Source organism: Cupressus sempervirens, chromosome 7 (assembly GCF_028749045.1).
Source record: "Cupressus sempervirens isolate cs-2001-9-10 chromosome 7, ASM2874904v1, whole genome shotgun sequence".
Lineage (NCBI taxonomy): Eukaryota > Viridiplantae > Streptophyta > Pinopsida > Cupressales > Cupressaceae > Cupressus > Cupressus sempervirens.
The window spans coordinates 297,290,101-297,311,841 of record NC_143124.1 but is presented as its reverse complement, the minus strand read 5'-3'; the positions used below and the strand labels follow the sequence as shown (position 1 = coordinate 297,311,841).

Sequence of the window (21,741 nt, the reverse complement as noted above, 5' to 3'; positions counted from 1 at the left end):
TATAATTATGACATATGTAAAATAACGTACTTATTATATGTTATTTAGTGCATATTGAGTAAAATATTTACTAAATGCCATACATTAAAAAATATTTTTTTATATTTAAATATTAATAAACATTTTATATTTTGTAAATACGGATTATAGCATTGCATAATATACAAGGTATCATACAATTAGTGATTAAGTTGGTTGATTAGTAGGTAGTGATCATTAGATAACAAATAACGTTAGCAAATTTAGTTAGAAGATAATGAAATAAAAGGTAGTTAGTAAAATTAATAAATTAGAATGTTTGGATGTTAGTTGTATAGTGTAACATAAATGGAAGGTTAATAAACTTACTAGGTTAGTTGGTATTATGTAATTAGTATGTAAGGAAATGAAATTAGTTAGTAATTGATATTAGTAAGAGATAAATAATTTAGTTAGTGGTTAGTGTAAATGGATTAGTAAATATTAATAAGGAGGTTAGTTGTTAGTTTTTCGAATAACTCAGTCAGTTAGATTTTGATTTGGGATTGGGGTTAATATAATGGTAGATGACAATTGTGTGAATAGTTTAACATTATCAAATTTAACATAGATAAATACAACACCATGATTAAGCTGAGAGGCTTTCTATAGTGGCAGCAATCTTCAATGTAAACATTTTTCATTTTGAAAAAAATTGTTGTTCATTTACATGTCGGAAAAATAAAATAGGAATAGACTAAATATAATTATAATTATAATTGTGAAAATTGCAGAGAGGAAATGGAAGTAAAAGTGAGTCAGATCAAGAGTCTTGAATCATTTCATCACGCCTCTTAGACTCACATAAATATGCGATGATAAAAATTATGGAACTAGCTATATATACCTCTATATATATTACGCCGAGAGTAATCGTTCTCGAGATGCCTATTTTTATTTAATCCCAAAGTTATTTTAATCGAAGTTGGGATTAATGAAAATAAAAATAGGCGCCTCGAGAACGATTACTCTCGGCGTAATATATATAGAGGTATATATAGCTAGTTTATATATACATAAAAATATATATAAACTAGTTAATGTACTTGTGTAATGCCGCAGTATTCCCAATGGCATATAATTCGTAGATTCTATTCATTCTAATTAGAAATGCAAACCGCTACCCTCAATGCAAATGATCCTCATGAAATTAGCATAGCTACGGCAATCAACATCATTCATGTTTTCTTGATTTCGGGTGTCATGAATTACAAGTTGAAATATTTTCCCTCGAGTATGTACGATTGCAGATTTCACGAGTATGTAATATTTTGTGGTCATTTCTTACAAATTAAACACTAATCCGAGTCATTGTTAAACTTTGTTATCCGAGTCATTGTTGAGCAACGTCCACGTGTGGTGTTTGTGTGGCGGACTTCAAAGGAGTATAAACAATGTTTTTGGGGTTTTTTAAAGAGGAAAACTTTTGCAGCTTCACGTATTTTATTTTACCCTAATCATAGCAAGCGGCCGACATGAATGTTTCTTCACAGCTCTTGAAGATCTCTTCAGCAAATCAGGTTATGGGTTTTCAATATGTTGTAAAGCTTTTGCTGCTGATTCTTTCAATAGTATTTTGGTGAAATGCACAGGAATGTTTAAATAGGTATTATGAAGGTTTTGGCTTGAGCATACAAATTGTGGAAGTTTTAAATGCAAATGAGCAAAGAGAATTTTATTCCTTTTGCACAACTCAGGTATGCAATGTTTCTCACATTTTTCTTGAGAAAGAAAGGGGAAAAGTGCTCTACTGTAGGAGAATCTTTGCTTCAGGAATCAATATATGGCGTTTGAAAAAGTCTTCCTATGAAGACAGTTTTATATTTTTTCTAATGAAAATATTTCAGTTTATGAATTCTAACATGAAAGTTTTATATGGTTAAAATCTGCTTTCCTTTAACCATAAGAAGATTGTTAAGTTTTATAGTTATTTGTGGTTGTTGGTACGGATTGCATGTTTCAATGGAAATGGTTAAAAGCTTAAAATAAAATTTCTTGGTAGAATTCGAAGGGCAGAACAGTTTTTAATAGTCTTCGAGGCAGAACGACAATTTTTAGGTAAGGTAATGTGATGTTTGTACATGCCGGGATGAAGTGTTAATCTGTGTACATAAGATAATTGCATAGATCGCTTTACAATGTTCTCCATCTACCTAATTATAGATATTCTACATCTACCTAATATTAATTTAAAAAAAATAAAATTAATTCAATTATATATTTTTGAGTCCGACTCAAATTGAAATTGAAATTTATGTTTTATGAGTAGTGGGTTCACAAGAAATAACTAAGGAAAATAAATGGAATACTCAATCTAGATGGTGATCACTACAAATTAAAAACTTAGTTACACTGGTAAATTTGGACCTATTATATTTATGAAGAAAGGAAATTGTTGAAAATGTTTAAGATATAACAGCACTGAATGAAGGAATCGAATCTTTCACGGCATGAATGTTAAAACAATAAAAAGGAAACCAGTTTTGTGAACTGTCTAAACTATTTTTGTAAAATTGTAAAACATTGAATGCTATATTTTAGAGCACCTCCATGTATGAAAGAAGATAAGGGTGTGGTAATAAAAATAGAGTTGAGATTGTGGAGAATGTTTTGATAATTATTGAAAGAAAATCATTTAGGTTGGTTGCATATATAAGTGTGTACCATAGAAGCATACAGATATATATGTATTCAACTTTGCCTAATTGTTTGTAAGAAGAGGGGTTGTAGCCCAAGCAGTTGTAGCTGCTGATTGTAACAGAGATATATATTATTCAATAAAGATGGCAGGTTCAAATGGAGTGGTTTTTCTCCCAATGACGAAACCAAAAGGCTTTCGAGGGTTTCCCACTCAGCACAAATCTTGTGTATCTCTATTCTGAGTTATGATCTTTTCAAATGGAGTGGTTTTTCTCCCAATGACGAAACCAAAAGGCTTTCGAGGGTTTCCCACTCAGCACAAATCTTGTGCATCTCTATTCTGAGTTATGGTCTTTTCTTCTGTTGCTTGGTTTCAGTTCATGATCATTTATCTTGCAATGAATGTTATATTTGCTTTTTAATTTTCCATAAAAGTAATTTTAATCAGATAAAATTCTACTATTCTGATTCAATCCCTCTCAGAATAGCATTAGCATTCACTTCCACCCCTCTCAGAATAGCATTAGCATTCACTTCCAACAGATATCACTTCTGATACCTATGTCCCTATTTTTGCTGATTTGTGCATCTAAATACCATTAACACACATGTCATGATCATTTTTCTAATAAAATTGACATAGAGTAGGAGCAGTGTATTACAAAACTACTGCATTTGCCAAGTATATACCTATTGGCCTTTTATGGTATCTATAGATAATTCTAAATAGAATCAAGAAATATTAATCAAGCATCCTGAATCCAACAAAAACATAACGATTTCTGATAGAAACAAGATACATTGCTAATAAAAACATATCATGCCAAATGCCATTTGAGACCCATCTTCACCAAGATACATTGCTAATAAAAACACTAGAATGCTTCTTCAAACACAAACTCGTTTACATCTGAAAATACATATAGCTACCTATCAACTGCTGATTCTGTCAATATACAAGATTCAAGTGAGCTCTTCATTAGGACCCTCATTTTTTTTTGTTATGTGGTGATTTCTACTTCACAATTGCTCCAATTTATGACGGTTCTTTAATCTTTGAGATGTTATAGTTTCCTATGGTAAATAGAACTCTCTGGTTTTACCTATACATCCTAGTTTTTCATTTGCTTCTTTTTCTCACTATATTCTCTTAGCTTTATTCTATTCTTTTAATTTTAGGTTATCAGGTAATGATAGCCTAGCATGATATTAGTACTGTAGCAATGGCTTCATGTATCATTAATAGTTAAGCATTTCATGACAGAGATATAGTCATGGATTTAAATTTATGCAGACTTAGTTGATCCACCTGGTGTCACTTGACCTCAGCAGATATTATCTTTCTGGAAAACATTATTTGGGAGCTAGGCGACTACAATGAATTGAAGTTCCTCTACTCAATGCCCGCCGTGATTCTCAGACGCATTCTACTTAGTCCACTGTGATTCTCTATTTATATGTTGCTCATTTTGAAACTTTTAGGTTATCCTATACATTAAGGCCACATTTGTTTTACCTATACATCCTAGATTTTCATTTGCTTGTATTTCGCTATACTCTCTTAGCTTTATTCTATTTTTTAAATTTTAGGTTATCAAGTACTGATAGCCTAGTGTGATATTATTAGTACTGTAACAATGGGTTCACAGAGAAATTCGAGCTCGGTAAAATCATAGACTCTTGGTTTCATTCAAGAACAAGGCAAAACTACGAGGGGAAGGAGTTGATAACAACTACTTTCATTTACATTGTTTGAGATGATAATGCAACAACATCATGAAACAAAAATTTTATAACCGATTTGCAAAACCAGTAACTGTACATATCACTGCTTTAAAAATCAGTAAGCTAGCAAATCCTATTTCCAGCCATAAATACGAAAACAAGAGAGGAAAAAGATAACACTATAACACTAAAACAACAATAAAAACAGGAATTCCAAATAATATCCAGAGAATTGCAACATCTGGTGTGATTATTTTTGTTCAATGTTTATTTGTATGCAATCTTTGAAGGTCTTAGGAAGCATGGAATCCTAGGACGCAAATCCATTTAACTTATGGATTTTTTTCCTTCAAATTCGGCTGCACAGGTAAATATAGGATTGAAAGATTTGAGATGTATAGATGGAAATGTTTGTTTAAATGTCGAAATGGAAAAGATTTGAAGGTCACAGAGGAAAGTTGTGCCTAATTTAATTTCCGGAGAATTGAAAGAATTTTTAGATTGTTGAGTATTTAGAGGGCTGTGTAAGGGTTTTTAAATATGCGAAGATTTGAACAATATACATAAAAATTTACAGGAAGGATTTGTATAAAATGTTCACTATGTACAACGAAATATACAGATAATATTTGTCGAATGGTTTCACTGCGGAAAGATTCAGACTGCAGAGAAGAAAAAATGATGGAAAGATTTGTTTTAAGTTTTGTAGAATATAAACATTCGGAGTAGAAATAGAGAAAGACTTGGATAAACACTATTTGGATTTTATTTTCAATCAAGAACAAGTCAAAACTACGACGCCTCTGTCAAAATTATAAAATACTAGAGTGAGCATAGTCGGATAATGCGACAGAAATTATAAAATAATTAACAATACAAATTGAAATGCACTACAAATAAACAGGAGTCTGATTAGATGAACGTCTGTGCCACAGACTTCACCAAAAATTATGCTCCTACACAAAAGAACTAATTTAAACATGGAACAAATTTTATAAAATTATAAAACACAAGGTAGGAATCTGAAAGCTTAGCATGCTTCTTGAAAGATTGGAAAACGAGTATATTTGATCGAACTCAAAATCGAGCTCAGCAAAATTATTTGATGGAACAAAAGATGAAAAGGCAGGGACGAATTCACATTGATTCCTGAAAAACATAGAAAACCTTTGAGGTCACAAAACCCTCTGAATTAATATTTCTCAAATCATGCTGCAGAAAACTGTAGTGAATTAACATTTCCAAATCAAGAACCCATATTCTTCTCCACAAACAAATTAGTCCAGCATCATTTTAGGGCAAATTATGCCGTGATTAATCTTTCCAAAGCGAAGAATTATGAAAGTTTGACGTCATCCAACTTAACTTAGAAAAATACCAGAAGAAAATGGTAAACTTCTCATTACTTGGACAATAGATGACGGGGACCAAAAGGGAGAAGAACGAAAATCAGCACAATAACCAGTGAGAGAAGAAAGATAAGCAGCACGAGGATAGCATAGAGAACGTCTTGAAACAGGAGTGAGCGGGAAAGAAACGTGAGGAAGACCAGCTCGCTTTGCGACATTCCCGTCATATCACAACAAGAAACTCGAAACTGTTCCCAAATTGTTGTCAGGTTTGAGGAGATGGGCGCCGGAGTTACCTCTGTGAGGTATTTAGATCCTGGTGAAAACAGGAAGAATTAGGAAAGCATAAAGATTAATTGGGAGACTGGTTCAAAGAAACACCTAAATGCTGCATTGAGAAAGATCCGAAAGATCCGAAAGAAACAAATAAGAGATTTGGAGCATACCATCGTTGAGTCCGGCGAGGCCAAATCCTGTTGCCACCACGATTGCCAATCCGACAGTGAAAAGAAACAGATATCCTCTGCCATGAATTGCCATTTGTGTCTCGAATTACAGATGGATGGTTGTGTAGCGGCTAGAAGAGAGAAATTTTTGGAAGGATGAATTAAGAATGAAGCTTTATACGACGTAGCAAACAAACAATGTAGAAAGGAACAAACTTACTTAGCGTTTTACTGTTAAAGACCATCCTTAAGTTTTGGGAAATTTTTGTTTTATTTGGTAAGTACCTACTCTCTTCAATTTATAGAATTGATATCTAACCTTGTGAATTTTTGATATTCTCGATGTTTTAATGTTAAAGACCATCCTTAAGTTTTGTGACAAAGTGTTGCTTATGACAAAATGTGGAAATTTATTCAAGATTAGTGGATTCTACCATGTCGGAAAATTCCTCATAGCGCTTAAAATTATGCCTTCAAGTATTCTAAAGAAAGTTCTAGGTTACAATCTATCCCAAATAGTAGACGGATATATTTGAATTTTTGTTTATTAATTACAGATTTACGAGATGCGAGGAATCCAAATTTTCTTATAATATAATTTTTAACCTAATATTTTGGGATTATATTTTGATTTATTTTCTCTTATAATGAATGTTAATTGAAGGATTCAATTGAAAATACAGACACTTGTGGAGAAATCGTCAAATAGTGGAAAATTTTGCCATCCTAAGAGTATGATCTCCTCTCATAATGTCATTTTCCTCTCATAGTGGAGAAATATATTCAAGATTAGTGGATTCTACCATGTTGCAAAATTTCTCATAGCACTTAAAATTATGCCGTTAAAAATATTCAAACTGTCACAACATTTTGATGGGAAATTTTTGTTTTATTTAGGAAGTCCCTACTTTCTTAAATCCATAATGTCGTTTTCCTCTTATAGTGGAGAAATATATTTGCATTCGATCCAAGTGGTGGATGAGACCTTGGATTACATAAGGACGGTGACAAGTACTAGACTGACATATTGAACAATTAAAGAGTGACTAAAACACGGATGTGAAATATAACTAAATCTTAGGCTTCCACTTAACTTTTCCTTACAAGTTCAAATTTGGAAATTCTTCTCTAAATCATAAACTAAAAATGTGAGGTAAAATGTTAAAGGGAAAATAGTATGTTGGATGATTAAGGAAAGTTGAAGAAGTTAAATCATAAAAGAAATCTAATTTATACCCTAGATATTAAGGAAAATCCTCTCTACAAGGTAAAATCCATAATGCATTATTAAAATTTATAGATGATAATTATCATCCATGTCTAAGCAAGGAAGAAAATGATAAATTTGATAAGAGTTTGATTAGATAATATGAGGGTTAAGGATGAAGTTTGAACATAATTGAAGACAATTACTTTACAGATTACCCAATTCTCCATCCCTCAGGGATAAGAGTATCTCTTATACTATAGTTTATTCTTATATTGATTGGATAAGGCATGAATAAATAGAAATATTGTTTAAAGGGGGCTAATTTCCAATAATAACATTTTTACCTCTATAAGTATAAAATTGAGCTATCTAAATTTCTCTCCAATTAGCACATAATTTTTCATAAAATGAGAAGAAAATTGTGTAATAAAATAGAGTGCATTGAAGAAAAAATAAATTAATGCATTGAAGGAAAAATAAATTATCTTGAAGGGAAACCAAATTGTAAAGCTATAAATGATTTTTCCACAAAAAATAGAGATAATTTAGGGTGAAGAGAGAATGAGTTCTAGGCAAGTTGGTCGTTAGAAAACATACTTATTTCTTATATTTTGGCATAATTCCATTCCAAAATTTATAGTGCAATGAAATATTTGATCTTAAAGTCGAGAAAATTCATTTTTTCTCACTGGCTCACTATAAATTATCATATGGTTCTTTCATATGTTCATATGTTTGCTACTTTGTTATACTTATCAATTTTACAAATCTTTATACTTTTATACCCTCCTGTTTTTCAAGGTGAATATGAAAGGAAGTATATATGAGGGCATGAAGAATATGTCAATGTTAAGATCAATGCTTCAACCTCATGATTGAGCCCTCAAAATTAGAGAAAGGATTGAAAGTTAAGCTCAAGTTCAATTGATAATTAACATGGACAAGGAGAAAATGTATAAATCCACGAGTGGAAAATTTTGTCAACAACTTAAATTTCTTGTAAAAATATGAGGTTATTATAAAGGAACAAGATACATGAAGGACTTTATGCCTTAAAGAAGTTTAAGTTCAAAGTAAAAGAAATTTCAAGTCATTCGAAGTAGAAAATTGACAAGAATAGATATGGAGAAAATTTGAAACGGTGATGAAAATTTGGGAATATGTTCTCACAGTTCAAAGGCCCCATAATATTAATCTTCTTGAGATGAATTTACATCATGAAATAATTGATAATAATGTTGAGGTGGAATCCATTTAACTTTAACAAATCCATAAATTCTTGTTTTTACCATGCGCAACCATAACATGCCAAGTCTATAATTTCCTAATTAGATTTATAAACTATTATAATTTTCTTACTAATCCATTGGGTGTTTCTTTCATGTAATTAGTATATATTATGACAACTCTAATTAGGGTTTACAAGCACCAATCTTATCCATTGTTCTTTAATTGATTACAAAACTTCATTATAATTAAACATCTATAAAAGGCCAAGGGCTTCTCATTTGTTGAAGAGAGATAGGTTATTGATAATTATATTAGAGAGCTAGAATTAGAGTATTTAATGAACAATGTATTTGATAATTAGAGAATTATAGTTTATTATTATAGAGATGGTAGACATATTTAATTTTTTCCCATAGTTCTATCAAAGGAGTTGACTATTTTGTTGTTTCTCTCAAGATGAATTAATATTAATAAATTATTTGAAGTGTCACATGATTTCCTCAATCCCTCACTTAGAATATATTTGAATTTGGCTTGCTTATATTAGAATTTTATTCTAGTAACTTAATTAGATGGGATAAATTGTGAGTTATTATTTCTATACATAGACATAAATTAGGGCACTAGACTCTTACTAACTATAAGCATATAATGTATTGTAGGCTAATAATTTCACTTAACTTCAATTGATATTCAATCTTTAGTTTGTATCCATTGATGGTTTGGGAATGAGATATTGATGCGAGAACCATTTGAGTACTTTTTAGAAGCTCTCACTTGGTGGGTGAAATTGTTGATAAAGTTAAATCTAGTTTCGAAAAAATAATAAATAGTTCTGTTGGCGCTCAAAATTGTAGCCCACATTTTGAGCACCATTGAGAAATTTGAGGCCTATAAATGCTTTGTGAAGCCTATGTACCCAACTGTACTTGTGAGGCCTGTAAGGTGTTTAATGTTTCTAACACCTTCCATTCAGTGCGTCTACCTGTTCCATGAAGTTAAATCATCATTTTGAGTCATTTGTTGAAGCACTGTTTTGAGAAATTATCAAATCTGCATTATCACGTGAGTGTTAAACAGCGATAGGAGGCTGTGTTTGCATTTGAATATCTCGCACCCAGAAAGGTTTTGTGACTTTCCACTTTGAGAGTGTCTAGTGTCCATAACTGAGAACCTATGTTTCATATTTTGAGTCATTTCGAGTCCTTCTGACTAGGTTTTGAATCTCTCAAAGTTGGTCAGTTACTGTTTTCATGCTTTTGAAAATTATTCAAAATTCTGGGAAGCCTTGTTTGACGAGTAATAACTTTTGACTAGTTGATTCAAATGTTGAAATTCCTGTTGCATTGCATTGTAGGCGTCAAAGACTTGTTATATTTCAAGTTTCATATCATGACAAATCTGTTTGATCAGTTTTCAAGCGTGATTCCAAATGGAATTTTTGACTTTTTGCTGGTGTCAGTATTTGCAGATTGATTAGTAGCCCTGTTCGTGGCATCATAACTTTTAACCCGTGATTGATCAAGTCAAATGGTTTGTGCCCTTGTATTGTCCACTGAAAATACTACAAGTGTGCCAGTTTTCAGAACTTGATGAATTCGTCTTCACACTTTTCCAGGGTCAATCCATTTATAAAAATTGTTATGTTGTCATTGTTTCCTGCCCTGCAAATTCAAGTAGCTAGTTTCAGACCTTCGCCTAATACGCGTCGTGATTCGTCAAGAGCCCAAATCATAGAATCATATTCTCCTCATAACAATGTACTAGTGCCCCAATTACCAGAATCTCAAGTACTCGTTTGCCTAGTTTTCAAAGCCGAAACCAAACGCAATTTCTTGCATTCTGACATGTTTATCTGTAGGTGATTTTAAGTGAGCAACTTCAGAGGTCGATATCTTTTGACACTGATGTCATCATGCGACGAGATCAGGCAAACTTGTTGAACATGTCAGAGAGAAAAGAGATCTCAAGTTTCAGAGCTTGGTCAGGTGTTTGAATCAGTTTTTAAAGCCAGGCAACAAGCCTTCTGACTGAGATTTCATAGTAATGCAGAAGTGATTTAAAATGAGTTTCTGTGGCGTGTTTGTCTTCAAATTTGATTCTAATCAGTTCGAGGTGATCAGTGGATCAATCTGAGAATCTAGTTGTGCGGAAACAAAAATTTTTTAGTTGGACCCGCTTTGGGGTCCACCTAATTGCTTCCGAAGGATGGATTGATTTGAAAGCATAAGAGTGTTGCAATCTTACAAAAGAGGATTCATTTTCATTGTGCGATTTGTTGAGATTCAAGAAGTCCGAACTTTTGATTATTCAAAAAAGGAGGAGCTTTTGGCTTCTCTACAAGATGAAATCCAGGGCCTTTATAAAAAATTCTAGTGGAAGGACAAATAGAGGAAGACTGTCACAAGGATGCAAGACAGAAGGATGATAGGCATAAAAAACTGGAGCATAAAAGGTGAAAAATGCAAAAAAAGACAAACACAAGGATAAAAAATGTAAATTTAAGAGCAAAGATGGGAAGTATCAGGAGAAATTATCTCAAGAGTGCACTGTTGACATATGTGATAGTAAATGCTCGAAGGATGAAGCTAAGCGAAGGCATTATTTTAAGGAAAATAACTATTATGATAGTGACCAAGATAATAGTTCATACTGCAATGATCAGAATCTGGACCAGAATGAGTCCCATGATAAGGATCAGTTATCTCAAAAGCTAGATGTATCTAGCCTAGGTAGGTCCCAAGAATTAAGAGTTTCCTCTTCTGATAAGGCATGCAGAGAAACAAGTAGAGTTTGTGAAGATGAATCGCCAAGTAAGGAGATATTACCTAGGGACACCAAAAGCTCCAATGTAGTTAATATTGCTGCAATTCATAATTGTCAGAAAAGAGCACATGATGGTCCAATCATTGAAAGGGACTCCATATTGAGCCAAGCCATAGAGCAGGATTAAAAGGGGCTCACCACACGATTCTGAATGAAGAGGTAGCAGGGGAGGCACGTAAAACGCAGCCCATGCACTGCTAAAGATGCCAAAAGACATAGAAGCTGCCAATAACAGATCCGCAGTCAGAGATCAAAGGCTCCTCACGCAGGCTGTTGGAAGAAGCAGCTATGTTCAGGCAAACGTCAAGACATTAAGGGATGCCCATGCCAGTTTTGAAGACATCCACGCATTGGCAGGAAGGTTCATGCCATGAACAAGGGATCTCAAGGTTTAAAGAAAAATTTAAAAAAAAACGTCCAACAAACATCAAAGCTCACGCAGCATTGAAATGGTCTGCAGGAGGCAGAACGTCCAAAAAATCCGATGAAGCCGGCCACGCAATGGAGAAAACCCATGCGTGAGGGTAGATTTCAAAGGAAAAACATCCACTCCTAGTAGCAGCTAACGCACGACAGGAGATGGACGTAACAGAGAAACCAAGCAAAAGAAAAAGGTGAGCCCGTATTCAACATCCAAGCATCTCACGCAAAAGAACAACTACAATCTTGTATTTCTCTCTTAAGGAATCTTCTGATTCAGGCTATAGAGAGACTCTGGAGTGATTATGGCACGGATAGAATTGATGTTAGTTTGGATATGATGTTCGGTTTCAAAGAATATCAAAGGCTTAGAGAATTGTGATACAAAGCATGAGGACTTGCATTGTGATCAATGGCAGTTAAGTTTGAATACCCAAATTTTAAAAGCATGATCATTTTAAATCGGGCTGGTTCTCGTATTTTCAACCAAACCGACCATACAAAAGATGGAGATCACCATAGCATTTAAGCCGCTAGTCAATTGAGAGAGGAGCCGGCTTAGAAGAGGCAGCGTTCCAGAAGATAAGTGGACGTCGGAAGCCTTCAAAGGATTTTATCCCACATTTGAGATGTGGGAAGCATTTTACACTTTCAAAAACTTCTGCACGTGCACGTAATGATGTTTTAAGGATAAAGTCTCTTTGAAAGCCGCAAGGTATAACGTGGGGCCTCCTATGAATAACGACAGTTGGAAGAAGTTAAATGCATAATTTTAAATAAAAATATGGCGCCAAAAGATGGAGGTTGCATGAGATTGCGACACGCGTTTTGATCTTGCGGCCATCGTTACCTCGCCATGCAAAGGTGCTCACTAGTTATCTATAGCGAGATAGCATGATATCCAAGGATGATGATGAAGTGTTTGAAATTAAAGAGGCTGGGAAAATAAAATGATTTTAAAATTGATTTTTTCAAGAGATTGACGTGCAAGTTTTTCTTTTAATTCAAAGAACAATTAGGCTAAAGTCTAGACTTTAGGTTAATTTAAATTTTTCAAATTTTAAACATGTGAAGAGTCACAGACTTGAAGTTTCTGGCAGAGGAGGACTTTTTCTAACTGTGATTTTGGAGGCTCTTGGTATGCAAAGTATGCCTTATCATATACCGCCGGAATCGTGAGAAGATGAATTTTTTGATTCCAAGGTTAGTTTTTGCACAGGAATCCGTTTGTTTGAGCAGTACAAGGTTTTCTATCGGGTACTTGAATTGCAACCATATTCAGACCAGGAAGTTCAATTTTGATTTTTTGTCAAGGTAATGACTCGAATATCAATAAAAAATAGTTGAAATGTAGTATGGGTCGAAATTTGAGCAGATTCGTTCAGTAAAAACTAAAATTTCACCAGCATTTCAGTGGGTAAATCAGATATTTTGGTGACTCAACAAGTTTTCATCATTCAGAAACAAACATTTGCAAATCAGTTGCAAAAAATGATGAAACAAAATCAGATCAAGAGGGGAGAAGGAAGGAAGAAGTTTTCAGTTGCTAGAAGATTGATTTTCAAGTGGACACTTGTCAAGTAAAGATCAGATCCGGGATTTCTTTCGTGTCTATATCTTTCTTTCTCTGATACATTGTAAGGGTTCCAGTTTTTGCACTGAGAGACCATTCTTCAGCATTTCTTCTTGTAGTGAACAACATTTTGAGTTTTATGCAAATAGTTCATGTTTGTTAGGTGATTTATGAAGTATTCTGTACATCTTTCATGTATTTGATTTCAAGGAAAGCAAATAAAGAGCGGCAATGGTTTCAAATTCAGTCTGAATCTTGTCTCCTATTTGTGGATCTGTAATCTTTTCTAGTTTATGATTGAAGACCATAGATTAGGTTGCATCTCATTTAGTGATGTATGTGATTGAAATACCTTGCTTATGGAACCAAGAGCCATATAACTGCTTGGTGTTTATCACAGGGTTTACTGATTTCATGATGGGATATTCTGAGTATGAGATTCATTTTGATGCAGATGTCAGTTCACAAAGTGAAGGATAGATCAGGGATCTTGATGTAGAGATATGTTTGAGATTTCCAGGAGATGTATGGTTATAATTCATTTAATTGCCCAATAGATAAGGCACTGATCACAGATACTATCATTAAATTTGGTTGCTCATACCTGGGTCTTGCTGTCATCAATCTATTAAATCATTTTCATTTTATGTTGAAAGGTATTCAAAGTATAACCCGCACTTAGCTTTCCAGTTTCATGAGTCATGTCCTTAGCTATTTCATGCTTGTGATCTCCTGGTTAAGCATAGAAGAATTAGGGGTTTTTATCCTCATTAAATAGATTCAGGGCTATGTTTTGCACTGGTACGGTATCAATTGAATCTCAGGTCTACCCGCTTAGGTTTTGCAGAGCCTGAAGAAGAAGGGTCATACCTTACAGTTGGCCTGGTGTCTGAATGGATGTGTTGATAATGGGAGTTAGCTGCCCCTAGATATGTTTTGTTCTCATCAAGGTAATTGGAAACGGTTAACGTTTTCAAACACCAACAAGTTCTTTCTAATCATTATTAGAATTAGTTGTAGTAGATGTTTAGGTCCATAATAAAATGAAAGTTAAAAACAATATATATATTTTACTTTCATTACCCACATCAAGATAAATATATAAGAGAAAGATTTTATTTATTGAACGAATAACATAAGTACCTTTGTAATAATTAGCATACCACAATATTATAGTGACAAAAAATCCACAATAGAGAATTATCCTTGAGGCCATTGAATGATCTTACTATTTAAGTGTATCATGAGAAGCAACCTTATTCAAGAGAGGATATACAATTTATCAATTTACTATAAAACATTTAATTTTTTACCCTATATGATTTAGTCAAATGTTGGCCAAGGGAAAGCCCCAATGGGGATGGTACCACAAAATGATCCATCGATCAAAATTATTTGATAAAAACTATTGATGTTGTTAGGAGTTTGTTACATCTTTATAGTGTCTCAATCCTTGTTAGAAGACTAGGCCCTATTAGAAGCCTCAACACTATTGAGAGTTAATAAAATATACAAAATTATACAAGATGAAACCATTTCCCAAAGATGCAATACATAATGAAATTTAGAGTAGATACATAAATTGCTTCACAATTTGTTGATATCTTCAATATCTAATTTTTTCTATTTTTGCACTTCACAAAACTTGATCACAAATTTGCACTACTCATACCTTTCATCAAAATTTGTATCTCAAACATTTCATCATTATCACTTTCAATTATTTCATATTTTGCATTCAAAATATTTTCCTTTATAACTTATTTCTTTAAATTGTCAGCCTTCATTACCTCACACACTTGCCAAAATAAAAAATTAACTCTTTCTCACTTAGGGTTAACATCTAGGATGTCATCTGTAATTAGTTAAGTAATTAGATTGATACACAAAATAATTCCTTAACAAAAATACTCCTTTCTTTAATTTTTTTGTACTCTGTCTTTTCAACATTGTGTTTTACAAACTATTGTAATTCTATTGGTACTGAGTGTACTATCTCATACACATACATGCATCATCCTGGCATACTTTTCTTCCTCTAGGTAACTACACATGTTCCTAAGAATCTTCTTCTAGTTGCACTAAGCATCATTTATGATTGTAGAATTTAGTGTCTCTATTCTTGGTTTCCACTACTTTCTTTCAATTGGACCTTTTAGTTTTTCATTTTCATTTTGTTTTCCTTTCCCCGTCTCTTCTTCTTTTGATGCTTCCTTTTCAACCTTTTCTGATTCTGACTCAAGAAATTATATTATTTTTCTGTGTTTTCCCCTTCTTTTCTAGTCTACTAGCCACTTGTTTAACTCTTATGTCTAGGAGGTTCAATTGGCTTCTGTTTAACTTCAAGTAACCTTGGAAACCTTTTGGTTCTAGGAGGGGTAGTTGTCTAAAATTTAACTATGTTTTTGTATTCTTTCTCTTTTTGCTATGCTAGTGTAATAAACTATGGTTGTACTCATGATACTGCTACATAGGGTGCACTAGGTATCTACGCAAATGGTCCTGCAACTGCCACTCATTCTGTTGCACTTCCAATAGCTAAAGGATTAGTAATGAGAATTTTTGATCATCCACTTGCTTTTATTTTTGCTACTATTCCCATACCATCTATAAAATCTTCTTTGCTCATTTTAGATTCCTTTAATATGTTGTCAATCTTCTTATCAACTTTATTGTTGATGTCTCTAATCATGCGCATGTTGTTCCTACAATGTTTTTCACTCAAAGTGTTGTTGATGATCCGTCTCCTACTGGCTCTGTAGTTATGGACCCTTTGGTTTCTTTGAGTTAGAATTTTTTGTATTTTGTTCTGTTGTTGACTCTTTCCAGATCACTGTTGCTAGCTCTTTTGTTGCGGGGGTTTTGGGGGTTAGTGAGGATTGGCAAAAACCTGCAAGGAAGGTGGAGAATGGTTGGGCTTTAGTTAAAAGAAAAAAAAGAAAATTCTCCAAACCTTATTTTGATATGGCTTTACGTTCTCAAAAGAATGGACAAAAATGTAAATCTTGATGGTTTATGATTTCTTGGGTTGTTTGCCCTCTTGTTGGGAACCTTAGTGTGTCCCTCTAGTTCATCGAGTTGTTCTCCACAGCTGTTTTAAGATTCTCATTGTTATATCTTTCTAGTCCCTTTGTCTAAGGTTTTGGGTCCTTTCAAGACCCATTTTTACTTAATCAAAACTTTATTCTTGATGTCATTTCTATACAATTCACTGTTAACTTCTTTGAATTATTTCTTCATATGTGCCCTTTCTAAGACATTTATTTTCTCTTTCTAATTCAAGAATTATATTCTCATATCCTTTTATCAGTTCCTCTATCATCTCATACCCTATAGGGTCAATAAATTTTACCCTTAGTTTAACTACTTCCATGCAAGTTACATTAGTTTCAACCATAAATAGATATCATTCTTGTACTTGTCAACTAGGGATGGAGGTATCCTAAACCTCTAGTTCATCACATCTTGAAAGCTCTTCATTATCCTAGCTATGTCTTCTATCATTGTATCCTGATAATGTTTTCTATAGTAATGAGTAATCAATTCCATGGTGCATCTATCTGAGTTCCACTTATATTGTGGTATACAAGGGAACTTCCTTATTGCTTGAAAGAACAAACATGTAATAAAAAATTCAAATCAAAATATTTCATTCTGTGTCTTATTAATTCTATCAACATTATCAAATATCTATTGCTTTAATATTTCACACTTGTTCACTTTTTCTTTCTTAACTACCACCAAGTAGGATGCATGGATAAATCCAGTAGGTATATAATTTAACCTTGAACTATAGTTCATATTGTAACCAATAACCTTACGTACTAGTCGGACATCAGTTTCCTTCATCATGTCTACTTTCATATTTATTCAATCAGATATTGTCTTCTAGTATGTCTCTACCAATTGCTTGACATTTTAACATTACCCTCATTGATCAAACAAGTGAATATTTGAATCATATTGTTTTCTATCATTACTAGTATGTCACCTACATAAAACATATCCTCTTATATGTAACATAGAATTATCCTAGTCTACTCATGGTTTTCAAACTTAGTATAAAACATGAAACATGTTCCTAGTGATGTTTAGGTCTTCCAAGTTCTCAATCCCTTGCTTAAAAGATAGGTCATTATTGTAAACCAAGTTCATGTAAGTATGGATGTAATTGTCACCTATAGTTCTAAATTTATAGTAAATATATGAATGAATGTCCTCTATGTATAAAGGATTTCATGGTACTTGGGGAAATTATTTCGATGGGTCATCATCTAGTGAGATGCAGGAATGATTTGTAAACTTGTACGTAGCTCTCTCACTAACATCACATATTATTGGGGTTTCCATTCTTTCAAATTCAAACTTTAAATTATGATTTTGCAAGAAATAAATACCTCAATTTTGTAAAACTAGGGCATGTTTCAATTCTTCTTTAGAACAATCCAATTTTGGCTTTACTTTTTCTCCTAGGTCTCCTTTAAATCTTTCACAATAATGTGGTACCAAAAACACTTGATTTCTTGCTTTCAATCATATCTAATTTAGTTGTGCATTATTTGTGTAAGTACTATTGTTTGGTTATAAAAAAGTTGCTAAAATAGATAGGGATTGGTTACCAACTACCACTAACTTCAATCTATTTTTTGTTGTATAATTTGCTACTACAATGTGTGAACTTAATTGGTCTTTGGATTTGACAAATAATTCATTGAATTATTCTACAATAAGGGTTCCTAATATTATTCTTCATATTTTTTGACGTATTCATTCATTAAAATATTACTATCTATTCCATGTTGTTACAAAACTGACAAACTATCACATTATTTCCATATCTAGGTCCTGATTGACCAATTAGTCCTGTATAATTACTAGAAATATGGAATAAGTTATTGAAAATATAAAATCTAATTTCCATCTCTTATAATGTGTGTCTCAGTAGGCCTACTAGCTATAGGGTTAGTTCCTGTAAAATTTTACTATTATTTCTATTATCAATTTTAGGTTTCTTACAATTAACTGCTCTATGACCAAAACCCCTTAACCATGACAATTATAACAATAACTAGGAATATTTTTAAATTACTCACTTATATAGTCCCTTTTCATATGACCAAATTCATTTGATTCATAACATCTACTTTTTAATTCATTCCTCTCTTCTTTAGGAGATTCATCTTTTTAAGGTTTTTTAGGTGCATCAACTTTCACAAATTCATCAACTTGTTTAGGGAAATCTTTGGGTTTAACCATGGAGGAAACTCTGTAGTTAAGTGCGCTCATGTTGGAGTAGTACTGGGATGGGTGACCTCCCGGGAAGTCCCGGTGCTTCACCCCTGTGAGCATCACCTAGATCCAATGAGTGCTAAGTGTTTCGTTTATTCTCATGAGAGATGGATTCATGTCGAATCACTACTCTTGAAATATGGGTCAATGAGTTTGACTCAAAATCACACTGTTAAATCTTGATAGCAATATCACAATCTTTAGATTGATTTGACTCAACCTTGTTTTGATTTTGTTCCTTATAATCAAGTTGTTGGACCATAGGATTTGGTTATTTTATATCTTTAGACATTTTAGCTAACTTTTCTTCAAGATATCCAAGACCACTTTTGTCATAAGTTGGTCTGTGTACAAAGATCTGATTATCAAGATTTTTCAGTTTTGGGATACAACTTCACAAGATTCTTATTAGTCCGAGTTCATTCCTCTTTTAAAATAGTATAACATTTATCAAATTTTGTATACTAAAACTTTGTAGTCTCAATCTTGGATGTCACTTAGGTAAGGTTGGGTCCTAGATATGCATTCGCATATTTCAGATTTCACTCTATCTTACTATCATCATCCTTTAAGGTCAACTTTAGATTAGTGATCTTTAGTTCATGCTTCAAGATCCCATTCTCTTTCTTTTGTCTTGAAACTTCATCATTGTCCTTAATTTCATCTTAGGATCTTTTTTGGACTTAAGATAATCTATCATATATTCATCTTCTCAATGTAGTATTTTGCATCTTCATGCTTATCTTTCAAAGTATCTCTTTCTTTAGTAAGAATATCAATCTTCTTAAGAGCTTCTTCAACGTTCTTCTGCAACTCTTCCATATCAATAGGGATCTTATGTACAAGTTGGTAGGCCTTCTTTGGGTAACTATACGGGGAGTGGGGGGAGAGGAGATGAAACAATATTTCAAATTTTTTTTTTCTAAAACTGGATATCATTAACAAATCCTTAACTTATATATGAAACTAAACTAATTATGCTAAACAATAAATATAACCATAAAGAAATGCAACACATAACACCATATTTTTTGAAGCAGGGAAATCCTCGCAAAGAGAAAATGCTATTGAGGGTGGTACTCACAAAATGATCCATTAATCAAAATTATCTCGTGAAAGATATTGACCCTTTTAGGAGTCTATTACATAATTATAGTGTCTCGATCCTTGTTATAGGACTAAACCTTGTTAGACCTTGTTAGGAATTGTTCTTGCAATATAAAAAAGTATGCAAGATTAGCCAATTCTCTAAACATGCAATATAACATGAAATTTAATATACAAAGAGTAGATAAAAAAACATCTTCACAATCTGCTGATATCTTCAATATTTGATTTTTGCCTTTGTTGCACTTCTCAAAACTTGATCACAAATTCACACTACTCTGATCTTTGATAAGCATTCACATCTCAAAAATATCATCATTATCACTTTTAAGTACTTCATATTTTGCATTCAAAATCATTTCCTTTCTATCTTATTTCTTTCAAATATCAACCTTTGTTACTTATATGCTTTCCAAAATACAAAATTGGCTATTGCTCATTGTGAGTATGCTTTGAGCACCCAAGTTTCAAGCTTTTGAGAACTAGTCTTGCGGAAGGAATTCTGAAATTATTTCAAATTCTTGTGGTTTGTTTCACTAGTGATGCTTTTGTAAAGCCTGATTTGTAAAGTGGCAGTGTTCCAAGATCATGTTGAACTTGAACTTAGATTCACAAGGTTCAAAGTTAAAAGTTTGAAGGTTTAAAATCCATGATTTAAAACCATAAATTCAATGTTCAAATCCATATTATATCTCACCATGTTAGGGGTACAAGTTTCAAACTTCATAATATGTCAGTGGTGGGTTTGTTCTTTGTTTATCTTTTGGTTGGTGATAGAAATGATCGGTGTCTTGATATAGATGATGGTTTAATAGTGTTCTCTATAGTGCTTCAAAAGATTACCAAAATCCATTATTTATTAGAAAAATTAGGTCATATATGTTGGCAGGTCAGATATAGCTTAAAATATGTGTACTCACCTACAAGATATAGAGGTCTTATTTGGCATCCTCTTAGATTGACACTTATGAGGATTCAACCCCACTAAGACCCCAACTAAGGAATATTGAACTCAAACTGCACTTTGAGGGCCTTGTAAGAATAGTAAGAATATTCATATAAGAACATGGATGGTGCCAAGCCAAATTTAGATGTGATAAAGGTAAGGAGAAACTTATATATGGTACATAGATCAATTGAGCAAGTCTTTGACCCACAAATTAACAATGAAAGCCATGGATTATAACCTATAAACAGGTGGCAATAGATTTTGACATGGAAATTGTGATAAAAATTCTTAAGAAGATGCAAGTCATTGAATATTTGGTTAATGTCACTTTCCAGATATGATCCAAATCAGTGTGCATTCACATGCGGCAACAATCAAGGCGCTTGAATGAGGAAGCAAGAAATAATTTTTTTCGATAAAATGTGGGTACTATTTGTAGGTCCCATATTTATAAGCTTAATTGCAATTTACATTGTCGAGTGAATGTACAGAGATGGTCTCCTAATTGTGTAATGAATTGCCACCCAATTGCACAACAAGACAATCAAGTTGCTATAAGAAACCAACATGATTGGGATTCATTTTATACCATATGCAAAGCCTAATATATGTGCAAAACTATCAATGAAAAATGGTGGAATTCAAACATAGGACAATCCAACTATGATGCGATTGAAAAAGCATCAAGTCAAGTACAAAATTGTACTAGTGACTGGCACGAAAATGTAGCAAAGAGTGGCATAATAGTAGCTCTCAAATTTCTAAACACGAATTTGGATTTCCTAAAGGAAGAGCTATGACTTAATGTTTTAAATGCCAAAGTTGTGATCACATAGTTTTGATTTCAAATGGGTTTATCTTGGTGCTATCACAAATAAGAAATTGGTAGGAGCTTATGAGAAAACTTATCAGAATCAGAGGATTTAGATCTTGTGATTCTTTATTTATATCTTTCCAAG

General features: G+C 32.9%; 1 protein-coding gene and 1 long non-coding RNA gene across 2 annotated transcripts; one reads left to right on the top strand and one right to left on the bottom strand.

Moving 5' to 3' along the window:
- Positions 1-1,170: 1,170 nt before the first annotated feature.
- On the top strand, positions 1,171-4,204 carry LOC149546588 (uncharacterized). The gene is made up of 2 exons (XR_016353748.1): positions 1,171-1,715; positions 3,953-4,204. It is a non-coding gene; the product is annotated as an uncharacterized LOC149546588 (long non-coding RNA).
- Positions 4,205-5,526: 1,322 nt separating this feature from the next.
- On the bottom strand, positions 5,527-6,325 carry LOC149546587 (uncharacterized). Its single transcript, XM_089791282.1, has 2 exons — positions 6,179-6,325; positions 5,527-6,048 (listed from the first exon to the last, which is right to left on the bottom strand). The coding sequence occupies exons 1-2, from the start codon at positions 6,270-6,272 to the stop codon at positions 5,786-5,788; spliced, it is 357 nt and encodes a 118-aa protein (XP_089647408.1). The 5' UTR covers positions 6,273-6,325; the 3' UTR covers positions 5,527-5,785.
- Positions 6,326-21,741: the final 15,416 nt, after the last annotated feature.

Bases quoted from the DNA above. Each gene is read 5' to 3' on its own strand.
- LOC149546587 (XM_089791282.1), bottom strand. From the start codon at position 6,272: ATGGCAATTCATGGCAGAGGATATCTGTTTCTTTTCACTGTCGGATTG. The intron at 6,049-6,178 runs GTATGCTCCAAA...TGTTTTCACCAG, and splicing joins CCTCGCCGGACTCAACGATG to GATCTAAATACCTCACAGAG.